Genomic DNA, 24,748 nt, shown 5'->3' with positions numbered 1-24,748 from the left:
CGGGCCATATTGCGTGTAATCTATACCGTACGAGTCGTGCATGTGTAATCTACCGGGTGCCTCTACGCTTAAAGCGAGCCAGTGACTTCCCGGTTCGCTTTTTCTGTCCATGTTGCAAATAAACAGTATAGGATATTTCAGTCTCTTCATCCCGATTATTTTATTACCACACCTCTCTTCCAAAGTATCTCTGCTACTTATACCGCCATAGTAGTTTTTAAAGAAAAGGCTCACTACGTCCAAACCATTCCAAATCTCGACCGTACAGCATTTTAGAAGGATATGTAACTCGTCCCTCGTCTACGTCAGTGTATAGCGGCATTTTTAAAGTGGTTAAATTCTATTACGCTGTCCAGCTCTCTATAAAACACTAACGTCAGAGCTCGGGGCGTTGGCTGCGAAAATTTCAATTCTATGCCGACCTTACCAGAGCTCTTCGGATATACGTGTGACATGTCAGCACCCAAATCGTGCGTTAAATCGAACACAAACAAAGTAGTGCCGTCTAAAAACTCTTTGAGAGTCACTGTGTGCGTGGAATTTCTCCCCAAACCCCCTGTATTTCTAAACAGCTCTAGGTATGTCTGATACATCCGTGTAGAGTCGGGTTCGAAATTAACAGTATGACATCTTTTGCCTACCTCCTGATCGTTTACTTTAACGGCTATTTCCGTCAATCCAAAAGGTTGGAAATTAAAAGGATTTTTGTTCGAAACCCCCGCAAAGGATTCGTTGTCAACGAGACCGAGTACTATTCTTTTAGGAATGTGACCCATTATTAAATGTTCAGAATTATATTCTCTCAGGCCTTGGGGAATGTCGTGTGCCGTAGTTTTCACCTTGGCTATGGGATATTTCACGGTACTTCCACGCGTCAAACCTCTAATATGGCTATCTCTAATAGCTGGTGCTACGTTTACTTGTCTGACATGAAATTCGGCTGAGAGTTTATGGCAAGCATAACCGGGTATGCGAGTACCGGCCTCGTCCGTAGTGGAGTGTAACATATAGAAGTTATTTGGGCTACGTATCAACTCGATTTTTAAAGGTACCCGAGCACGACCAACAACGGCAGCAGCACCACCGACCACAACCACGAATAAAACCCACTCGCGACAACAGACCAGACAACCACGAACCACCCGCCGAAGAAGCCGACCACGTCAACTACACGCCAAAAGAGAAAACTCGGCGACGACGCAACAACACAGAAGAAGAAGAAGCAGAAGAAGAAGAAGAACCCTACAGCATTACCGTCGCCTATGCGTGACACCGAGGACGGCGAACAGCACCCGAGCGAAGGAGAAACCAACGTAGACATCGAGTTGCAGAAGCTCGTGGCCGAGCTGATAGGCAGTACAGCAGGCTCCGATACTAGTGCCTGAACAAGCGCACGCCCCCCTTCTCGGCGTGTCGATATGACGATTATAACAACGATGATGATAATAATATTTTTTTTAAAAATAAACGAACGGATCGCGTGTTCCGTTGAAAATGTATATTCCGCTATTTCTGTCGTTATTCTCACACCCCCAGCAGGGTATGTCGAGGTCTGGATTGGAAAAGGGGTGCATGGTTGTCACAGCTTTTTAGAACTACCCCGTCATACTTTTAGATCAGTTAGTCGTACATTGTGAGCGACGATGGATACTTTTAGGAATAGCGTGTCGTAATTATGGAACGGCATGTAATACCTTTTGACGTGATTATACGTTCTACCCATACTTTTTAGTAGTAAAATCTATGGAACGGGTCCACGGCTAATGATACGATTTTGGAAGGGGTCTGTCATACTTTTGGAACAGTGTGTGTAATTATTAGAACAACGCTTCATACTTTTGAAACGATGCGTCATACATTTGGAACAGTTAGTCGTACATTGGGAAGGACGTGTGACACTTTTAGAATAGCGTGTCATATTTTTTTGGGAACAGTGTGTTATGCCTTCGGGTGTGGTTATACATTCTCCCTACATTTTTTTTCAGTAGTAAAATCTACGGACACTAGAAAACCAAGACAGTAATACGTGTTTTAACAAAGACGTCACGGTAATGCTTTGATAAGATTATTTATACGCGCAATGTTAGCGGTTAATTTACGCCATTCCTCCGTGGAGATAGATATACCTAAAATTGTCTCTTTGCCAGCTATAAATTAGGACACTAGAAAACCAAGACAGTAATACGTGTTTTAACAAAGACGTCACGGTAATGCTTTGATAAGATTATTTATACGCGCAATGTTAGCGGTTCATTTACGCCATTCCTCCGTGGAGATAGATATACCTAAAATTGTCTCTTTGCCAGCTATAAATTGCCTGATATCTACGATTGGTAAATTTTCTTTCAAACAAACGGAAACACGTTTTGTTGTCAAAAGGCGTAGCTGATTGCGCATACACTCGTTATCCGTTAGATTCACACCTGTTCCGTGACAAATGGCCTGAGGGGTGTTGTTCCGTATGAGTGGAGTGGCAAAGCTATGACGGTCAGCGTGCAGCACGCGATAGCTACCAATAGCCCGAGGGCCGTCAGACATGCATGCTTTGATACACTAGAGTCTCTTTCTCCCTCTCTTGGGGTGGTTTCCATTTTCAAATAAAGACAATCCTCTTCGGGGGTATTCAACATTTTCAACGCATACACGCGCACGCAATACAAATACGGCATAAGCGTATTCCCTCCTTTACTCGTACACTCTTACCCCCTTTATATACTGTCGTGTTGAGAGAGAGAGACCCCCTTTATATACTGTCGTGTTGAGAGAGAGAGAAGCCCATAGCGTTGTCACCACCTCCCGAGTAAACATGGACGACTATCGCGCTGACGGGCAGAAACGTCTAGTCGACAGAATTCATTTCCAATTCCCCAAGATATTCAGACTCTTAATAGGAGGTCCTAGCGGTGCGGGTAAAACCACTTTCGTGAAGCACATGCTAGAAAACGATATAGATGGTCCGTGGCCTTTACTACAAAAATTACCAGACGTTATAGTATGGGTCTACAGTGAAACGCAACCTGTATACGACGCTACAAAAGCCATCTGCGTCAGGGGAGGTATCGACATTCATTTCGTGCAAAAGATTAGTGACGACGTAGAAGGCTACGTTGACGCTTCCAAGTATAACTGGCTAGTCGTCGACGACGCGGCAGGCGATTTGACAAAGGAGGACGAGCAAGAGTTACTTAGATGGTTAGTTAAGAGATCGCATCACAGACAGACCAGTATACTAAACTTAAAACAGAATATTTTTGCGCGAGCACCGTTCCATAGAACGATCAGTTTAAATTGTATGCACATTGTTGTGTACAAGAATCCCCGGGATAGAAGCCAGATAGAGCATTTAGCTAGACAAATATTTCCGGGTCAGTCGGGCTTTATAAGAGAGGCTTACGCCCAAGCTACGTCACAACCGCACACTTACATACTGCTAGATTTAACACCGAATACGCCCGACAAGTTTAGAGTGCGTGGAAACCAGTTTAACAGAGAACACGGAGAAATAGACGTATACCGACCTAAGCAAAAGTGAATAGAATGGATTGCCATAACGCTCAGAGTTGCGTTTCGGGGAATGAAATGCTGAGCAGACGACGGTCGTGGGGGGAAGCTGCGACTCGGACCACAACGGACGAAGACCAGGATAGCAATAGTAGCAGCAGCACCTATGACGACGACTATTCTTCGACGTCACACGACGACTACAGCGATGACTCTAGTACTAGTATAGACGATACGACGACGTCTACCACCACGAGTCCTTCTTCTTCGTTTGGGCACAGGGATGCATTGCTACATTGTCGGGATGATGTAGCTTTGTATAACGACGACAGCAATAGCAGCGACGATACCGATGACGACGTATACAGCGGAGAACGTGTCACATTCGCCCCGGGCGACGAGGGTGGTGAGCGACGCCATAACAACAGCAGAGGTCAGATAATACCTCCTATACCAATACCCAAGATTGTTCTGAAAAGGAAATAAATAACCATAAATACGAAGATCGTGAGTTTTAGTCGTCATTTTATTGTACACCCTCGGAGTAGAGCGACACCCTTCCCCTGACACGAGTAAATTCACCGAAAATATGCGTCGTTCTAACGGTAAATTACACTCGACCTCGCGCTGTGGCGTGCGGAAGAGAACACCATGTGGTAAGAGAAAAGGTGTCGCCAAAGGCGATTCGGTCAACAGGGTTAAAGCCAACGCGGACATTATACAATACCTATGTAGGGCCCCAACCGCTGTCAGACGCCGACTCGTTAATTGTTTACCCAAAGAAGTCATAGACGCTTTGAGCAAGACAGACGTTAATGTGTATTCCGGCAATTTACCTATGACAGATGATCAGAGACTCGGGTTAAATCGCAAGAAAAGAGCTCTTCATACCCCTTTGCCAGAGACACAGAGTTTCGCACGCTGGCAAGAGGAAAATATTGGCGCAAAGGGGTGGTATATTACCATTGTTGTTGCCTCTTTTAGCTCCAGTTGTAACAAACGTCGTATCGAGTGTGGTAGGGTCTATTACAGGCTCCAAATAACCATGCGATGTCCTCCTTTACTAAGATGGTCGTGCTACCTCAGGCAGCGTATTCCCGACTCGTACATTCCTCTCGCGATGAATGGTAAGGGTCTCGGGCAAGATACTCTCCTCTCCAAGGAAATGCTCTTTTAACGAAAGAAAGGCGAGACAATTTAGATGAAGTGAGAAATGTTGTGTATGACGACGAGAGACGAGTAGGGGATGTTGCGAATAGGACATCATCTGTGCCGGTTAAACTACACGAGAAAATGTTGCGCTATAACGCCCTATTGGAAGACGCCTTAGATTTACAGTCGAGAGCCCGGCGTGTGGAAGGGGTAAACGGGAGTTGAGATGATACACATTTTCCCCGGAAGCCATTAAACGACACTAGCGTAGCAACGACTGTAGCTCCCATGGTTACGCCGGGAGTAACAACATCGGGTTTAGATGCCATGCTTTCTAAGGTTTTGACCGATTTACCTAAAACGTACAGACGAGATGCTAAAGATATTACCGACTTTATTAAAAACGATCCAGACTTGGGGGTCTCGGACGAAGGAACTTTGAGCTTCAAGGGTTCGTCTCCGGGACCGGAGACCTTGCGCGACGTATTACACGAGCTGACGAAAAAGAGGGGTAGTAAATACAACAAGGTAGCTGCTTTCCTGTCGTCGAGAATGGCAGACACTGGCGCTATTAAAAACAGGTTATACACCGAGGGGGGCGACACTCCTGGGAGGTCGCGAAGGAAGAAGAAACAAAGTAATGAGGGAGGCTGGAGCTCGGACAATGCCGGAGGGAGGGAAAAGAAAGGGCGACACGGTGGGTCGACAATTATCGACAATAGCTGGAAAAGCTATTAAGCCTTACTGGCTGAAATGGTTGAAACGCACGTATTATGATGTATCGAGGGGTTTTGATTCACGGGTTGGCCTCTTAAGAAAATTATCGGAGGCTAGGGAACGAAAGGGTTCTGTCAAACCTACCCCTGCTCAGGTAACGGTTTGGTTAAAGAGACAGCCCGCTTACAGTCTACATAGGCCTCGCCCCGCCAAGCGCTTTCCTAGAACACCCTATTCTGCTACCATATGTAGAAAGGACCAGTTGTGGCAGGCTGATTTGTCGGACGTGTCGCATATTAGCAAAGTCAACGATGGTTACAAATTTATATTATGCGTTATAGACGTGTTCAGTAGATACGCGTTTGCCGAACCGCTCAAGGATAAAAAGGCTAAAACGGTGACCAATGGTTTCAAAAGAATTCTGAACCGTGCTAAGCCTCGTATTTTCCATAGCTTAATGACCGATAAAGGTAGTGAATTTGTCAACAGTTGTTTTAAGCATCATATTAGGAAGTTCTAGGGAAATGTTTTTATACTAGTCAGAATGATGACGTGAAATGTTCCGTCGTGGAAAGATTTCAGAGAACTCTAAAGACCCGGATATGGAATACTTCAACACTGTGTCGCAACCTCGGTATGTCGGTGTATTGGCTAAAATATTGAAAGCCTACGATAACGCATACCACACTTCCATAGGACGTAACCCTAGCGACGTGATAACTATTCTCGACGAGATAGCAGTATGGAACCACACGCGCAGGCAGCAAACGCAGTCAAAAGATTCCCCTCGCAAAACGTTAAATCCCCCAAAACATGAGAAATACTTATTGCCGCAAACACCAGTCAGAATTTCGACAAGTAAAGGGAATTTTGTTAAGGTTACGAGGCCAATTGCACCAGGGAAATATTTTACGTGGTCAACAAAGTTAGTTATAGGAAACCGACTGTCTATAAAATACGCGACTACAATAGAAACGCTATAAAAGGAACATTTTACCGGGATGAGTTACAAGTCGTGTCGGAGCCGGAGGCGTACGAAGTAGAAAAAGTGTTAAAGAGAAGGGTCAATAAGACTACGGGTAAAAGAGAAATACTAGTTCGATGGAAGGGATACCCGAGCAAAGAATTCGACCAATGGCTACCAGAAAGTCACATGGTAGGGATTTCCTCAAAAAGGGGTTGACGTGCATGAGGAAGCTACCACTACACACCATCCTGCTATGCGTGCTGATCGTATGCTACCTGTCGCTGAAAGGTACCACATCGTCCGATCTAGCCGAGGATATAAAGAAGGTTGAAGAACCGTTGTTTGAATTACTGAAAAGTATCGCTCGCTGTCGCAGCTCGGTTCATACCCCTCCCGCCTTTTAAGAAGTCATAACAACAACAACCCTCATCTGTAACCGAACGTCAGCGTATGGGAGAACAGCACCACATTATATGAATAACGATGCTGGCGACAGATTTTTACATTACCCTACCAAGCGATGCCAGTCCCAAAACACGACCGGATAATGTACAGCACACTTACACCGTAGATTTACCATACCCCCTGAAGGTAAACAGAAAGGATAATTGGAGAGTTGGCGTTAGTGCTGTGCAGATACCTGTGACATGGCACCATTTACCCATTCCTCATAACTGCGTATATGACTGTCCCCGTCCATGAGAGAGTGTATAAGAAGGGCGTGGTGAGAAAGGATAAATTCGGTTTAGAAACCAAATTTCTGGGGCAGATAATGCTGCCGCAAAGGAATTATACGGTCGCGAGACTCTTAGATACCATGAATAGCTCCATCAACGCGCGGTTGCAAGCGTGGCGTGTAGAATATCATAAACATAGTAATGCAGGGGGTGGTGTGGAAATCGATATAGAATTGATAACGCCTAAAGACACTAGTAAATATTTGTACTCCCGAGACGATTTAGTCTACATGGCCTCGGGCTTTGTGGAAAGCGATTTCGAGAGGGTCGATGCTGAAGAGGTGGGACATGTTTTAGGAAAGTGTGGTCCTAGATTCGACGTGTCTCCTTACTTGGCTTCCATGTTGGGTTTCACAACCGTAGTGCCCGAGGCAAGGGGCGACACCCGTGTATGCGTACTCGACCCCAGAACGACTCCCGTAGCCGATACGTGTTCCAATTTCTCCAAAGAACAACTTTTCCACAATATGTACGTCTATGCCGACATTATAGACGACCAGATAGTTGGTCACACAATGGCGCCTCTGTTGACATTGATACCCGTCAAAAGGAAAATGTTGAAAGATGTAGTATACGTGAGCGAAAAGAACCCTATTCAATATCTGTCTTTAAAATTTGACAAGAGACGTTCTGTGACTATTCTTATAAGAGACGATCGCGGACGACCCGTATCATTTGCTAGCGGTCGGTCGGTGGTGATACTACATTTTAAAAGCGAGGGAGAAACCTGTAAGACGTCTGTAAGGGACGTACGGGAATCACATACCGGTGTACGTGGGCAGGCATTATGGTCAAGGTGGTGCTGGACTCGGGAATGTTTTAGGCGCTATAGGTAGAATAGCGATGCCCCTGCTCAAGTCAACGGGTAAAATACTATTGAGGGAGGGAGCCAAGGCTGCTGCGGGTGTTGTGGGTGACGTGGTGACAGGTAGTTCAAACGCGTCAGAAAGTATGAAACGACATAGTAGCAGGGCGCTTAAAAGAACGATGAAAGGTGTTTTGGGATCATTTCCATCGGGGACATCGAGCCGTAAGCGTAGACTCGTTAGTACCGGTACTCAGACACCTCGTAAAAAGATACGACGTCTAAAAGAGAGAATTCCGGCTGTTGGATCCCTCCCGAGCAGAAAGAAGCGTAGGAGAAAGTCTAAGAGGCGTTTGGTATTTTAGTAGAGATATCATAGCATCCATCACGATGTCGAGGGATATGGAACACGCGCAATGCGGTAAAAGCGAGCTGGATTTATTTTCATTACCGGGCATGGTTTCCACGATGACGGATTCACACTGGACCAAATATAGTCCCGTTACAGGCCTCGGGCAGTTGGACGGCACCATAAGGTTTGATATCAATAACCCTATAAACAGTTACGTAGACTTGGCCGAATGTTACCTGAGAATTGTATGCGAATTTAAGACGACGGATGGTCGTGCTACAGTCGCTGACAATGTGATGAGCACTGATGGGGAGACGGTGACTAGACGTAGAGACGTGTGCGCCCCCGTGACAAATACTCTACATTCTCTATTTCGGGAGATAAGAGTAAGAGCGGGCTCTAATCAACTAGAATTAACAGACAGTTTGGGTACATACCCATACAGAGCGTACATAGAAACACTACTGAGCTGCGATAAATCGCAAATAGACAACAATTTGGTAGCACAGAATTTCAGTTAAGATCAGGGTGTTTTAATAACTTTTCTCTAGGCAATGAAGATTCCAACCCCGCATTCGCGAAACGACGGCAAAAATGTGTGCCCAGTAGGCCCTTAGAACTCGTTGGAAAATTACACTCTGATTTGTTCATGCAGCATAGATACCTCATAGACGGGATACCTTTAAAAATCGAGTTGATACGTAGCCCAAATAACTTCTATATGTTACACTCCACTACGGACGAGGCCAGTACTCGCATACCCGGTTATGCTTGCCATATACTCTCAGCCGAATTTCATGTCAGACAAGTAAATGTAGCACCAGCTATTAGAGATAGCCATATTAGAGGTTTGACGCGTGGAAGTACCGTGAAATATCCCATAGCCCAGGTGAAAACTACAGCACACGACATTCCCCAAGGCCTGAGAGAATATAATTCTGAACATTTAATAATGGGTCACATTCCTAAAAGAATAGTACTCGGTCTCGTTGACAACGAATCCTTTGCGGGGGTTTCGAACAAAAATCCTTTTAATTTCCAACCTTTTGGATTGACGGAAATAGCCGTTAAAGTAAACGGTCAGGAGGTAGGCAAAAGATGTCATACCGTTAATTTCGAACCCGACTCTACACGGATGTATCAGACATACCTAGAGCTGTTTAGAAATACAGGGGGTTTGGGGAGAAATTCCACGCACACAGTGACTCTCAAAGAGTTTTTAGACGGCACTACTTTGTTTGTGTTCGATTTAACGCACGATTTGGGTGCTGACATGTCACACGTATATCCGAAGAGCTCTGGTAAGGTCGGCATAGAATTGAAATTTTCGCAGCCAACGCCCCGAGCTCTGACGTTAGTGTGTTATAGAGAGCTGGACAGCGTAATAGAATTTAACCACTTTAAAAATGCCGCTATACACTGACGTAGACGAGGGACGAGTTACATATCCTTCTAAAATGCTGTACGGTCGAGATTTGGAATGGTTTGGACGTAATGAGCCTTTTCTTAAAAACTACTATGGCGGTATAAGTAGCAGAGATACTTTGGAAGAGAGGTGTGGTAATAAAATAGTCGGGATGAAGAGACTGAAATATCCTATACTGTTTATTTGCAACATGGACAGAAAAAGCGAACCGGGAAGTCACTGGCTCGCTTTAAGCGTAGAGGCACCCGGTAGATTACACATGCACGACTCGTACGGTATAGATTACACAATATGGCCCGAATTTCACGATTTTGTGACAAAATACGGTCGTTTGCATTATTCCTACAACAGAGTTCGTGTACAAAGTCTGTCGTCAGTAGCTTGCGGTCACCATTGTTTATATTTCGGCAGCTGGCGATCTCGAGGTATTTCTAACGACGATATAGTTAGGCATTTCAGTAAAAGTAATACGCTTGCAAACGATTCCATGGTTTTCAGATGGTATGATAATGCCAAGAAGAGTATACTCAAGAACTTTAAGAGCTATGGATTTTGACGAGGGAAAAATTAGATTATTGATAGAGCTGTAGGAATGTTCTCAATTTTTTTCCCATGCCGCCATCTCGTCGCAAAACCGGTCTTACTAGGCAACCATACAAAGAGGTGTTAAGCATGGCTTTTAGCGCTTACGTTGTTAGGTACCCACGGCGATAACGTCTGTGTTTGATGTAATAGGTATAATTATGTCCAGGACCGGGATTTGACCCCTTACCGTCCAATGGCAGGACGAGGCGCCCTTAGGTCACGCCCCCTATTCTTTTCGCACGTAATCGCTGATGGTGATGAGAGTATCACGCACCCCAACACGCAGTAGCTAGTTGGAAGCCGCCTGCCCGAGAGCGAGGTTGTATATTTGAGTGCTCCGTACAAAGATGTCCTGCTGCTACGTTCCCGATTCGTATAATGACCAGAGCGATGGAGAAAGATGTAAACTTTTCTTCAATAAGAAGGGAGAAGTATCGCCATCAATGGACTCTGGAAACGAAGACACCTTGTCGGTGGACGGGAAATATGGTATCCCATGTTTCAGCGATGATAATGTGGTAACGGATTCATAATTACCGTTTCACAACAGGGAGAGTAGAGGAGAAACGGTGAAAGACAGTTGCGGGTACACGCGGAGACACATGGGGGGAACCTAGGAAACTACTGACGGATTTAAGCCAGAATTACTGTTACGAAACAATGATCAGCGGCTACGCCAGGATGATTTCTTTCCAGGACTGGCCAGAACAAATGGTTCAAAAGGGAAGACAGCTAGCCCAGAGAGGATTCTATTATACGGGTGTGGCGGACAAGGTCGTGTGTGCATGGTGTGGTTTAAGACTATGGAAATGGTGTGCAGAAGACGATAACACAACAGGTTCAACCCTTCGTGCGCATTTCTCAAAATCACGTGCCCCGTCAGGTTTGATACTGACATGAGAACTGTTTTGTAAACTGAGTTGATTTGTGAGTAGAAATGTAGTTGTGCATATTTACAAATAAAATTTGTGAAATGTTGCTTTTTACTAGTCTCTGTTGTGTTTTATATAAAAGTGTTGACGTTGTCTACCTCGTGGGTATATTTTGGGGTGGTTTAAACAACGAAGGATACGGTGCTCGCGCGGTCTAGTATTGTAGAGAGCTTTACATAGACTGCCCGACTCAATATCTTCTTTGTTGTATTTGGTAGAATATAACCGCCTTCCCGTGTTGTATTGTAGAGAGCTTTACATAAACTGGAGGGTGTGTTATTTTTGAGTGTCTTGTTACATTTGTTTTGCTGCCTAGTATTGTAGAGAGCTTTACATTGGCAGTACGACATTTACAGACCTCCTTCAAAATTATTATTCGTTCCCGCTTTGGGTTTACGATACGAGGTAAAGAACGTAACACTCCGTACCACTCTTGCTGCTTTGCCGTTTTCTACCTCACATTTTGTTTCATGTAGAATATCACCGTCTTACCGTCTTGTATTGTAGAGAGCTTTACACAGACGGGGTGGTCGTGTGATTAAGAGTGTCTAGGTGTTTCTTGCGGTCTAGTATTGTAGAGAGCTTTACATAGACAGCACGAGATTCCCTAGCCTCCTTCAAAAAACTCAAATATTATTGGCACGCTAATGGTGCATTTATGAGGTAAAAACGCGTCTGAGAGCAATTGAGAATTTAGCTTGACGGACGGATTCTTATGGTCGCCATTTTTGTTTGTGTGACGTCATTAGTATGTGTCACATGCGCGCGCGCACACACACACACACACACAAACACACACGTACATGCACGAACACGTACTAGATGACCATTCCCCTATTTGTGACGGTTCAATGACCACGTGACGTCAATACCGTCGTTGTAGGTCGTGACGTCAGTGTGGCAGTATATTTTCGAGGTTGCGTCACCAGCAAGTGACGTCACTACCTTCGTTTGTAGGTCGTGACGTCACGAGACCTATCGTCGTGACGTCATACGTGTATGACGTCAGTGTGGCCGCATATTTTCGAGGTTGCGTCACGTTACGTCACCTCGGAAATGTGCGGTCACCATACTACTATAGATGTCTGGTGAATATAAGAGGATTGATTGGTTGATGAAAAGTAGATCTCTGTCGGATATAAGTGGATGGATTGGTTAGTGAGAAGTCGATTTCTGATGAATATAAATGGATGGATTGGTTGGTGAGAAGTAGATCTCCGGTGAATATAAGTAGATGGATTGGTTGATGAAAAGTAGATCTTTGGTGAATATAAGAGGATTGATTGGTTGATGAGAAGTAGATATCTGGTGGATATAAGTGGATGGATTGGTTGATGAGGAGTCGACTTCTGGTTAATATAAGAGGATTGATTGGTTGATAAGAAGTAGATCTCCGGTGAATATAAGTAGATGGATTGGTTGATGAAAAGTAGATCTCTGGTGAATATAGGAGGATGGATTGGTTGACGAAAAGTAGATCTCTGGTGAATAGCATTAGTGTTTAGTGAAAAGTAGATCTCTGTTGAATATAAGAGGATCGATTGGTTGATGAGAAGTAGATCTCTGTTGAATATAAGAGGATCGATCGGTTGATGAAAAGCAGATCTCTGGTGAATATAAGAGGATGGATTGGTTGATGGGTAGTAGATTTCCGGTGAATATAAGAGGATGGATTGGTTGATGAGAAGTAGATCTCTGGGGAATATAAGTAGATGGACTGGTTCATAAAAAGTAGATGTCGGGTGAATATAAGAGGATAGACCCGTTGATGAGTAGATAGTGTCTGGTCATCTATCCTACCTTCTATCCCACCCCAAATCACAAGGACAACTGATTCGATGCATCCTTCAACAGCAACAAAAAATACCTGAACGCATAAACCCTGATTCAATCTTAATAGAGGTAATGCACTTATTTTTTTAAACCAAACCTGGATCAGATAAACCAATTATTGATATTACAAACAAGGACCCGCTCCGTCAGTGTACAATAACACACAAGCAAGTTACCGAGGATGACCACCCAAACCATTAACTGACCTCTTACTATACGCAAATTTCTAAAAAAATTGTAATTTATCTTAAACTATATTTACCTGTATAAATTGTACATTTTTCACCTGTCCATGTGCTATATTTTGTTTATTGAATTGTACTCTTGGTCATGTGGCCATAATACTGAATAAAGCCTTATGTTCCTGAGGGGCAGATCTTGCCTAGAATTCCAACATGATTTAGGAACACCTTTACCAAAGATCATTTCCGTATTAGAAAAAAATAGATTTTACTATCGAAACAAAAATATATTCATTTAAAAGTTTCCGTCTTCCTTATATTCTGTTTCCAGGAGATATATTGTTATTATGAAAATTATGTTATTTGTATATCGTGTTGACAAAGCAAGCAAATATTTTTAACGTAATAAATTTAATTAATTAATAAATTTAAACGTATCATGTATTTTCCATTTCTATGAAATGTGCAGAGATTTCGTACGATCATGGAAATTCTTTTATTGTCGTTAAGATCAATTACATGGAGGAGATTCCTTGAACTTAACCACGGTAAATTACATCGGTCCTTCTTGAAAGTACAGCATTCATTCTCCACGTCTACCCTATATTCCCCTGTGGAGAATCGTGTACTGTAGGTCTCACTACCTAATGTCCGGGTATGTTCAGGTGGACACGAGTCAGGGAGTGCACCCACAGATTAGTAATCATATTGTCAACACACCACACAGCATACCGTGCTGATTGAAATTACAACGTATAAAACTACCTACATTAATAAAAGGACAGTTTACAGTTAATGAAATATTAGCAGATAACATTTTAATTGACAAGTGCTTACGTTCAATTTCTGTCTTATCTATCTTATGTGTTCATTAATACCAGGAGATGATTGATTTATCGTATGTATAAACGTCTTCCCTTTAAGAAATTATACGGCAGCTGTCATCTGATTATTGTGTTCAAAATATTGATAAGAAAGTATGAATGCTCTTCCAAGTTTAACAAAATGCAATCTTACTTCAGGTAATATCTAAGATAACAAACTGCTGAACCAAGCATATAGCGAAACTCATAATTTACGAAAATCGACAAAAACTTATAATCCATACAGTCATATTTATCAAAATTAGAATAAGATCTGACGGTCAATAATAAATGTACCTTTTAATTGTACACTGTTTTCAAAAGATTTTACCTCGTAGGCTAAAACGTTATCTGAAGCCTTTACTTGGAAACCGAGCAATGTCGAATGACGCCAGTCAGCTGATCGCTGATTGGTCGCTCTGTGCCAGTACTTTCTGTATATAAGTTTGGGCATTTTAAAGGTAACTTCACAAGCGCTAGGGCGCCAATTGTCTCAAGTTTTAGTAGGTCTTTCAGGGAATCAGCCAAAGGAATTTCGCAGCGGTATCTGTGCACCTTTGGAAATGGCACCAAGTGCCTCTTTTAAGACCTTGAGTCTTGGCCTCCTGCTTTTCTCGGCGATCGAGTAAGTTCAGATTTATTCTTATATCATGAACAATTTAAAGGATTCATGTCATGTACATATATTTTTTCCTTATTTATTATTTTGAAAACATTCTCTTATATGTGTCGCATATTCTAAATCCAGTTTAAGTATATTCCTAGTATATTTATGTTTGTGTTATTCCTGGCTTAATGATATTTAAAAAATGAAGCATCTCAAGTTCAATACGCTTAAGTTTCTTTTTTAATGTTACTTTTCAAAATCTGTTTCTATCAAGACTTTTCTTTGGATATAAAATAACTGATTTTGTATCACAAAAACTCACAAGAGGAATAATATTTCTCGTTTAACGTGCGGCTTTGATATGGTACGACGCGCAACATATCAGTTAATCCAGTCATCGAAATGCATATTGAAATAACAGTTATATGAGCTAGGTTATAAATCTTGTGTCATGAAGAGTGAAATACTGCTTTACTGTGTGTGAAAAATGTATCTGCAGAACTTTCATTTCCTTTTTCGGGTTTGATCTGATCCATTAACCGTTACCAATACCATAACGTAAGAATTGGCATTTGATTCCAATACTAGAAACTTTACTTATATTGTTTTGTAAATATGTTCATATTTATATTAAATGGAACTGTATGTGCCAAAAATATAACTGACGAGATTAATCGAAACTTATCATTGACGGAGGTAGCCTCAATCAGTAGATTGTTGTACAGATAACACATTCTGTAATCAAAAGCGCTCAATGTGATACATGACAAATTACTTTTAAAGGTTTCAAAGGAAAATCGCTTTAACTTTACACTTCTCGAGACAACAGATTAAATATTACTTTACAAGTACCAAAGCAGACTATGTGTTACGATCTTGCATAAAAAAACGACTAACTGTGTAAATGTTTGACTGTTTACGAAAAAGCAGGCGTTTCATTCCAGGTTTCACACAAACAATCTCTCGATAGTCAAAATGGAGACATTGTAAATGAGATTAAGAACGTTTTTGTTAAAGGTATATATAAGGCTCATGCTTCAATTACCTTTTTAAAATAAATTGTATTACAAAATTTAGACTGCCTTGTGTCCCTGTGAGATGTCCTTGATTGACAAAATGTTGAAAAGGATTCTCAAGTATCCCAGAAGCAGTGTAATGCACATTGCCATCTGTATGTGCATTGTGAAGTATGTGAGAAACCGTCAATTATCTGTAGTTAGTTCAATCAGGCACTCACGGCGTGTGATAAGCCATGCACTGGGGGAGACTGGTAGAGGGGAGGTGTCCATGTCGTTATATTTAGTTTACATACGGACGATTGTCGCGACGGATTAATCTTGTCTTATCATTCTAAATATGACGACCGTATATCACATATTGACGTCAATGGTGACAAGGCTTTTCCTACTTGCAATTTCTTTAAGACACCCGGTGTTCATGATCAGCTTTCGACAGAAAACTAATTGTGAAGTTAATTGCAAAAAATTAATTTCAAAATTGACTACTACTGTAAACTACGATTATATAGAAATGAACGTGACCACTAATTGTAGTTCGACATAACCGTAGTTCGTTATACGTATTTCGCTTAAAAGATTAAAAAATAACGTAAGTTGCCAGGATCAAAAGACGAGTTCGTTATATCCGTCAAATCGTCCCTAAGCATGTTCGTTACAGACGTAATGTACTGTATTTCTTTATTTCAAATTTCTCATATCCTGGAAAGTAATGGTGTTTTTGTTAAGATAACTACTTTTAAATCACAAAGACATTCCAGATTTGGTAATGCATTTGGAAGATTGTCGTGTTGGTGTAAACTTAAACCGCAGTGAATTTGTTTGTGTGAGATTGCGGATTACATGGTTGTTTATGCCGTATGTTTCAAGGCAGACACCAAGTTTGCAGTGGTTAATGAATAGCCGCTAAAGAGTAAATTGGGATTTGAAAAGGTTAAATGAGATTGCATGAATCGTTTATGTAAAGGCAGCATTTTGCAAACAATGTGTAAGGGTATTTAAGTGGCTGGTGCGTCAATACTTCACACAAGCGGAGAACCCTATCAGAAACATGGCTTCATAAATGCAGATAAACAGTCCGTTTTAACGATAACACCCTTCCCAAAAAACAAATCCCGTAGAGTTGATCCGAAAGTTTTTACTTATCAGATCGCTTGCCTTTTCCTTCTGATAAGGTTTCAACATTTACGACAATCATTAAGTTTTTTTCTTTACCTGTTTTGCAGGGCCGCTCGAGTCAAGCGCGAAGGTAAGTTGTAATATCGCTAATAGTTGAATTATTTATTAGTAGGGGACGCGAGTGGCCTAGCCGTGTTACACGCCGTTAATCAGTGTGGAGAGTTTGCCTCTCTTAGACATGACAGGAATCGATGATCATGGGTTCGAACCCACTATGTACCCTGATTGTGTATCAAGGTTTTGGCACCATTAAACCCGTGTTCATGGGTTACAAGAAAGTTGTAAAGTTGTATGACCATTATCTTTTCGGACTTTCCTTCAACATTATGCCGATGCTGTGATATAACTGAAATATTGTTCATCGCGAGGTGTAAGCAAACTTAGTCCCTCATGCATGTGTCACATCGCCTGAAGTAATTGTGGAGTACAGATTTAACAAGCACATGTACACTCGAATATCTTCGCTTATGGTGTATGTTGAGGAGATCAACATATGTTAAGAGAGCAGATTAACCCTATGATTCCGGGTTCGAATCCAGGTTCTCAACGATTTTGTATCTCGGTTTTACAGTGCACGTTGGCATCACTTTCACATCAGCGTTCTTTTCGTCCTGATAAAATGACATTGGTGTCAAAACTATGTTTACCTAAAAGCAATAAATGTCATAAAACCACTTCATGCGTGCGTTGAGTACACATACTCTGGCTTCAAACAAGTAAAAATATCAAATGGTTGTATATCAAACGAGTCAAATTACACTCCAGGAAGGCAACGCTGTTCAATGTGTAGTACATACACAATAAAGGCTCTCTTTGTAGACACTTGTCCCAACTAACGTAGATAAGTGTTATGACTCATCATGGCTTATTGACATGGGGAACAGTAGAGTTAATAGATTGGTGCTGGGGCAGGTTGAAGTGCGTGAGGTGGAAAAGGCGTTCACTTCTGTTTTAAAGGTCCGATATATGCATGTCGATACAGGTTTTTTATGCCAGGTACACAGTGTGGGGTTACACACATGCAAATAAAGAGATGCAATAGATTAGAATACAAATATTAGGTTTGAGAGTCATGAACACCTTTGTAATGGCCGATCAAAAAAAATCCATGAAGATCCGGGTTAGAATTCGGGTCTTCTGCAACCCATTAAGAGGCGACTAACGGGATCGGGTGATCAGGCTCGCTGACTTGGTGGACACAGGTCATCGTATCCCAATTGCGTATATTGATGCTCATGATGTTGATCACTGGATTGTCTGCTCCAGACTCGATTATCTACAGGCCGCCATATTGCTGGAATATTGCTGAATGTGGCGTTAAACAACAAACGAAATAAACAGACAAGCTTGACGACACACGAACAAAAGTTACCGCTACACGTGTAACTAACTGTCTTATATTCCCTTTCTTGTCTATTCCAGCGGTAGGTAACTCCGCCTGCCAACCTCTGCCTGCCCCCAATAACGGAAAGATCAACTGTGCCAGCAGTGTCGACGGATTCGACTTGTAAGTGGACGTCATTGGCTGGGGCCTAGAACATGGGGCTTTTATCGGAAAATGGAACTTTAGGTTTGGAAAAGTAAAGAAAGAAATGAAAAGTACAGCCTCGGACCAATTCCGGTTTTATAGTGCTATATCACTGAGATACCATGCCTCTACTCTCTATCAGACCGCATCCATGGTGTTGTGGTTAGAGCGTCCGCCCGAGAGCGGAAGGTCGCGGGTTCGATCCCCGATCGCGTCATACCAAAAGACGTTAAAATATGGTACTTGTTGGTCCCTGCCTGGCGCTCGACATTAATGGGTACATCAAAGACTGGTCGGCTCGGAGTCAGTATAATGTGTCTGAGTGGGGTATTCATGCCTCAGTGCGCCAAAGGTATCTCAGTGGGCTAGCACTATAAAACCAGCTTCAGTCTGGGCTAGTACAAGCAGCCGCACATACACACGCATGTACGTTGTCATATGAGCGAAATATTCTCAAGCACGACGTTAAAACCTAATTTAACCTCACCCGCCTCCACTTAACGTATAAAAACAACTCTGATACAGTTTTCTCCGAGCCAGGCCATCCTTATCCTTTCTGGTGATAGCCAGGCAGGGTGAAACAATTAACATAGATTTAAGTCTTTCGTTATAGCCAGCCCGAAGTGGAACCAAACCACTTCCGAATTATTGGTTGTCATTGACCAATTTTATGATGCCAAGACAAAATCACATCTTCATCAGGTGCTAAACCACATTGGTATTTCCACAGTGTCTGCACCGCCACATGTAACACCGGATTCCAGTTCAAGACAAATGAAGCGTCCGTAGAACGATCATGTGACAACTTTGACGGAAGCTGGTATGATGGGAAGAATATCCCCGAGTGTCAGCGTGAGTATCGACCACAGTCAATGAAATGTCCGGGAGAGACTCACTAGAATTGTCGACGAGAATCTGACAAGAATCAGAGACACGGGATGAAATACATCACCTATATGGGGTAGCTTCGTGGTTAAAGCGTTCTCTCGTCACGCCGAAACTCGGGTTCCATTCTCTACATGGGTACAATGTCTGAAGCAATTTTCTGGTGTCCCAAGCCGTGATATTGCTGAAGTATTGTTTAAAGTGGCGTAGAAACCATACTCACTCACTAACAACCTCTTAATACGCTGCTACAAAATCGGATCTTCTGGTCCGGTTCAGTTATTCGACTGGCCACTTTTATCACCTTCCTTCGTTGATTGAATTATGAAAAATTTCTTTGGACTTTGACTCTGATGCAACAATAAACTGCATAAAGAATAAAGAACTTTTACATGAAAATCTGATTATCCAGTCCCCAAAATAATCTATCGACTGTTATGCCCAGTTCATAAAAGAAGGTTCCATTACAGCTGTATGCTCCCCGGGGTGTCTGAACGGCGGGTCGTGCAATGAACCCAATAAGTGCGCTTGCATAGACGGATGGAGAGGCTCACACTGCCAGCACCGTAAGTTATCAGTTTTAACATTTATTGTTTCTTCTGAAGTGCAAAACTTTGTTATTAGGTTTTAAAGGCTGTTTCCACACAACAGTGTTCCCTCAGGAAAGAAACTTATTTGTAAATGTTAATTCTACCCTTATCCGGGATTATAGGAATACATGAAGGAAAGACTATTGTCCACAAGACGTCCTCCAAGTTAAAACATCGTCGTCATAGTTACATCTTTGAGACGTGTATAATTATTGTTATGATTATCATTAGATTCCAGTCTGTGCGCGAAGCCCTCGGGTCCTTTGTTCGGCAGCATCCAGTGCAAGGCTGACAGTACAGCTACTGTCTGTACTGTGGGCTGCGCACCCACCTTCAAGTTCCAGACACCCCCCGCCCCTGAGTACAGGTGCTCGGCTGATGGTACATGGAGTCCCCCCAAGGAGAGCATCCCAGACTGTGTGCAAGGTGCGTTGTCATGTTGGAGTGTAGAACACGTGGTAGTGGTTAATATTACCCTACTAAAACTACCTCTTTACGTATTTGGGGTTTGGGGATATACACTGGAGATCAGATTTAGAATTGGTCCAAACGACGTATGACTCGTTTGCTGGTTGTGATATGCGACTGAATCAATTGAACGGTAATGCTCTAATTTCGAATGATTGCCTGTCGAAATGATCCGACAAGTTAAACATTGCTCATTATATCAATCAGAGGATTGTTGCCTCAAGACAGTTATTAATAGGCATGTCGCGACAAAGAATAAAATTTGGAATAAGAAATCAATAAAATATCTTTGTTTTCTTTCAGAACTAGTTGCCCCATCTGTTCAGCCAACGGGCAGTTTAAGTGAGTATACAAAAGCAGAATTATGTTACAGGAAGGATTTAGTGCCACTGTTTTTGTCGATTTCATCTGTTCTCAAATAAAAGACTCATGTTTTCCTTTTCGGCTATCTCACAACTACACATGTATATACTGACTGTAATATGAAACACCGCTGCAGGGCTCCAGATAAGGGCCGTATCGGCGTAAATGCAAGATACGGTAGGAAATCATTTAGAAAACGTAGCAGATACGCACCACAACAATAGTGTATGGTATTAGAATCATTTACAGACGTATTTATCTGAAAAAGTATTGTTTTATTGTTCATTGACCTGTTTACACAAGAGTAGCAATGTTGTGGTGCATATATGAAACGAAACACAACATTACCGATACTCCATTAATTTCCATTCAGTACTCTAAATGTACTCTTAAGGTTTTCCTGTTGAAAAATTATCTGGAGCCCTGCTGCTGGTCTAAATCCTAATGTCGTCACTAATACTAAGTGGGAATTCTTGGGGGAGAACTGATAGTCAAGCACGTTGTACAATGTGGTCTTAGTGCTAAGACTATTGTAAGTCTTTGTTAAAGTATTGGGGTTACAATCATCTTGACGCTAAGATAGTTTTGTGCAAGAAGCATACAATGTAAACTTGTAACAGCTGACTGAAATTGGTCGGAGATCATGCTTTTATTCAAAGGTGTATCTGGAGGGGACTCACTTTGTTGTCTTACATCTCGTTAGTATTTTATTGTATTTATAATACCATTCAAAAAAGTAGGGGATATTCCATTTTGCGAACATACCACTAGCCAATGCATATGATAAAAAGTGATATATATCCATGCAGATGAAACATTTCCAAAGGAATGGAATAAATTGTCACATTTTCCCTTAATTTCTCTGCATCATCTGTTGCCTCCTTGGCTTCATCATTTGCATTTTATCAATCTTGTAAATCCAATATCCCCCTACTTTTTGTAATGGTATATATTACTGTATATGGCACAAAATGACATTCACTCACTCATGTCACGTTGCAGTCCACCCCGAGGTGAACGGTGACGCCACCTGCGTTACATGGGGCCAGGACCACTACAGGACCTTCGACAACAAGATGTACACATTCCAGGGTAACTGCCACTACCTCCTCGCCAAGGACTGCGCCTTCAATACCTTCGACATCCACGTCATCAACGACGGGAACTGCACGGTTGGAAAGCAATGCAAGAGAGAAATAGACATCTACATGGGCTCAACGAAAATCAGTTTGCGTCAAGGTGCTGGTGGACCCGAGGTCACGTGGAATGATGCCCCTGTGAGTCTACTGCTTATCGTTTTTGTAGAACACATTTATGATTCTGCAGATTTTGGTAATTGGTAATCCATGCCTCTCTGCAATCATTATAAATTTTCAAATGACTCCAAAAGTCAAAAGAATAGTAACAGTCGTGGTAACCACTGTGGCGATTGCAAACGGCAAGTCTGTTAACAGTCATAACCTTCTATGTGAAGCTCATTTCTGGCCTCCCTGGCCATGATATTGCAGGAATATTGCTAAAAACGGCGTAAAACTAAACTCACGCACTCACGCACGGACTCAAGCACTCACTCGCTCACTCAGTCACGCATAACCTTCCAGGTGATTGGGTAAGCCCTTCCTTTGTTAGCCATGACAAATCTCCCAGGCGACAGATAAATACCTTTAAGTGGAAACCACCAAGACAATTAGTGTACTAGTATTAAAGACTTCAGCGCAAAATAATCATGACAAAGATGTGAGGCTTCTGGAATGAACCTTTAAATACCATTGGTGACCCCAGTATTCGCAAAACTAAAAGGCATAGCCGACTCTACCGGTACTATCCGCTATTATTGGTTCATTTATTCCTACAGGTGAAGGTCCCCGGTGCCCACGATGGTGTTGTGTACGAACTGGTCGGCTCCTATATCGCCGTCAGAACTGGACTTGGCTTCAAGGTCAAATGGGACGGAAAGGAGTCCATCTTCGTGCAGGTGGCCGATGATCTGAAAGGCAAGACGTGTGGCCTGTGTGGACGTTACGACGGTGACCCTAACAACGATTTCGAGACGGACACCGGCAAAGTGGTCACGTCTGCAGCTAGCTTCGCCACCACCTGGAAGAAGGAGCTTCTTGATGGATGTAAGTGAGATGCATTAAAACAGAGCAGACAGCCCTTACGAGATGCATCAAAGCTGACTACATATCCTTTACAAGATGCATCAAAGCAGGGCAGATAGCCCAAACGAGATGTATCAAATCTCAGTCAAAGTCTATCAGACACACTTTATGATAAGCACCAAAGCTGGGTAGATACACTTTACGAGATGCTCAAAGCTGGGGAAATACCTTTTACGAAATGCAGAAATTCTGTCCAGATACATCATAACTAGTCAGATACCATTTCGAAACGTAACAAGCTTAGGCCAGTACCTCATACGAGAAGCATCGAAGGTAACCACATATCTCTTAACAAGATGGGCCAGAGCTGACTAAATACAACAAATCAAACAGATGTGACAGGGAGGTCATAATGTGGAACAGACTCATCTTCTTCAAGAACGTGCTTTACCAAATGTTGCCATGTCACTGTTGTAGCCTCTTGTCCCGATGTCTCCCAGCACGCTGTATGCAAGATGGACACCCCCCAAAACAGCCAGAAGGCCCTCAGGGCGTCCAATATCTGCCAACAGCTGATGACTGATGCCTCCTTCGCCGCCTGCCACTCTGTGAGTATTGTCCATCCAAAGATGCTGTCCTACCCTCCATCCATATAGAACATTTCCTAAATTTACAAAATTTGTTATTTTTTGTAAATATGATATTCCACAAAATTTGTTATTTTTGTAAATATGATATTTACAAATTGTAAAATTCTGTAAATCACCATTTTGTTACTTGTGACACTTGTAAAGTATGGAGACCATGCTGAGATTATTCTCTATTCCACCATAGATATACGTACAGTACACTTTTCGGACAGGATTTGGCCCTGTTTGCTAAGCCCTAGGTAAAACCAGGATCCGCTGGAGATTTGTTCGCATTATTCTCCCTAGGTTAGTCGGCAGCAAAGTTGTGGTCTGGATGAACTAAAATCTTCATTACTTCGGGTTTCTTCCCACATTTACACTATATATCCATATAAATCTTCATAATTCAGGTTGTTGACGTAAACCCCTACATCCCAAGCTTGCAAGACAGACTGTTGCAATGGCGACCAGCAAGCATGCGCGTGCAACACCTTCGCTGAGGCGTACTCCAGGGAATGCATGTCAAAGAAGGTCAAACTCTCCTGGAGAAGGACTGATAGATGCCGTGAGTAGTGCTCACTTGCGTTAGGAGAGAGATAACCTCTTAGGAGATAATGAACTAAGAGGAGATAACTTTTGATTGCCGTGACGTCCCACGTACGATGCACAGGTTGTAGATCCAGGCTAAATTAAGTAAACCTTGGTCATGGACAGATGGTGGCGTTATCGACAGCTTGAAATAAGTGGGTTTTCGAGTTCTACCTAACAATAAAACACGCGACACCATGTGGTGCCTCAAGAATGACTTTGTTTGGTGTTTGATTCTATTTTCCCCTAAGGGCAATGGTTTTCGTGGTTCTTGAGTATTTGAGAAAGAAATTCGATTGTAACGTAAACCGATATATGTTGGTCATACGAAATTTGGTATTCGCAACTACTTAGCATACGTCATAGCAACTTTTCATTTCAATCTCGACAAAACTAAATGTTTGACATTTATGGTATTTGCAGTAGAAAGGAGCACGATTCCACATGCTCATGTTCCTAAAACGTTTGAGATTCTCATTATGGGTATCTACTTGAAACGACCTTTAAAAGGTTCGGGTTAGGAATATTGATCTTCAGTAACTCCATGCTTGTCGTAAGAGGCGACTAATGGGGTCAGGTGTGGTCAGGCTCGTTGACTTGGTTGACACATGTCATAGGTTCCCAATTCACTGATCACTGGATTGTTCATCCAGACTCGATTATTTACCGGACCGCCGCCATATATGGCTTTACTATTGCTGAGTGCGGTGTAAAACTAAACTCGCTCTACCTACTCTTCTT

At 42.4% G+C, this 24,748-nt stretch overlaps 1 protein-coding gene across 1 annotated transcript; it reads left to right on the top strand.

The window, feature by feature from the left end:
• The first annotated feature begins 14,539 nt into the window (after positions 1-14,539).
• LOC124274546 (BMP-binding endothelial regulator protein-like) lies at positions 14,540-23,919 on the top strand. Its single transcript, XM_046709909.1, has 11 exons — positions 14,540-14,677; positions 16,902-16,924; positions 18,277-18,361; positions 19,113-19,234; positions 19,738-19,833; positions 20,089-20,283; positions 20,629-20,667; positions 21,691-21,965; positions 22,544-22,811; positions 23,268-23,398; positions 23,830-23,919. The coding sequence occupies exons 1-11, from the start codon at positions 14,616-14,618 to the stop codon at positions 23,917-23,919; spliced, it is 1,386 nt and encodes a 461-aa protein (XP_046565865.1). The 5' UTR covers positions 14,540-14,615.
• The last annotated feature ends 829 nt before the right edge of the window (positions 23,920-24,748 follow it).

The sequence above is a fragment of the Haliotis rubra genome, unplaced genomic scaffold (genome assembly GCF_003918875.1).
Source record: "Haliotis rubra isolate DU_JTF1 unplaced genomic scaffold, ASM391887v1 Scf1919, whole genome shotgun sequence".
NCBI lineage: Eukaryota > Metazoa > Mollusca > Gastropoda > Lepetellida > Haliotidae > Haliotis > Haliotis rubra.
Note: the sequence above shows the minus strand (reverse complement) of the source record. Positions and strands in the feature narration are given on the sequence as shown.

Coding starts and splice junctions, on each gene's coding strand:
- LOC124274546 (XM_046709909.1), top strand. CDS start 14,616: ATGGCACCAAGTGCCTCTTTTAAGACCTTGAGTCTTGGCCTCCTGCTT. Junction 19,235..19,737: donor GAATATCCCCGAGTGTCAGC/GTGAGTATCGAC, acceptor GTTCCATTACAG/CTGTATGCTCCCCGGGGTGT. Junction 20,284..20,628: donor CATCCCAGACTGTGTGCAAG/GTGCGTTGTCAT, acceptor GTTTTCTTTCAG/AACTAGTTGCCCCATCTGTT.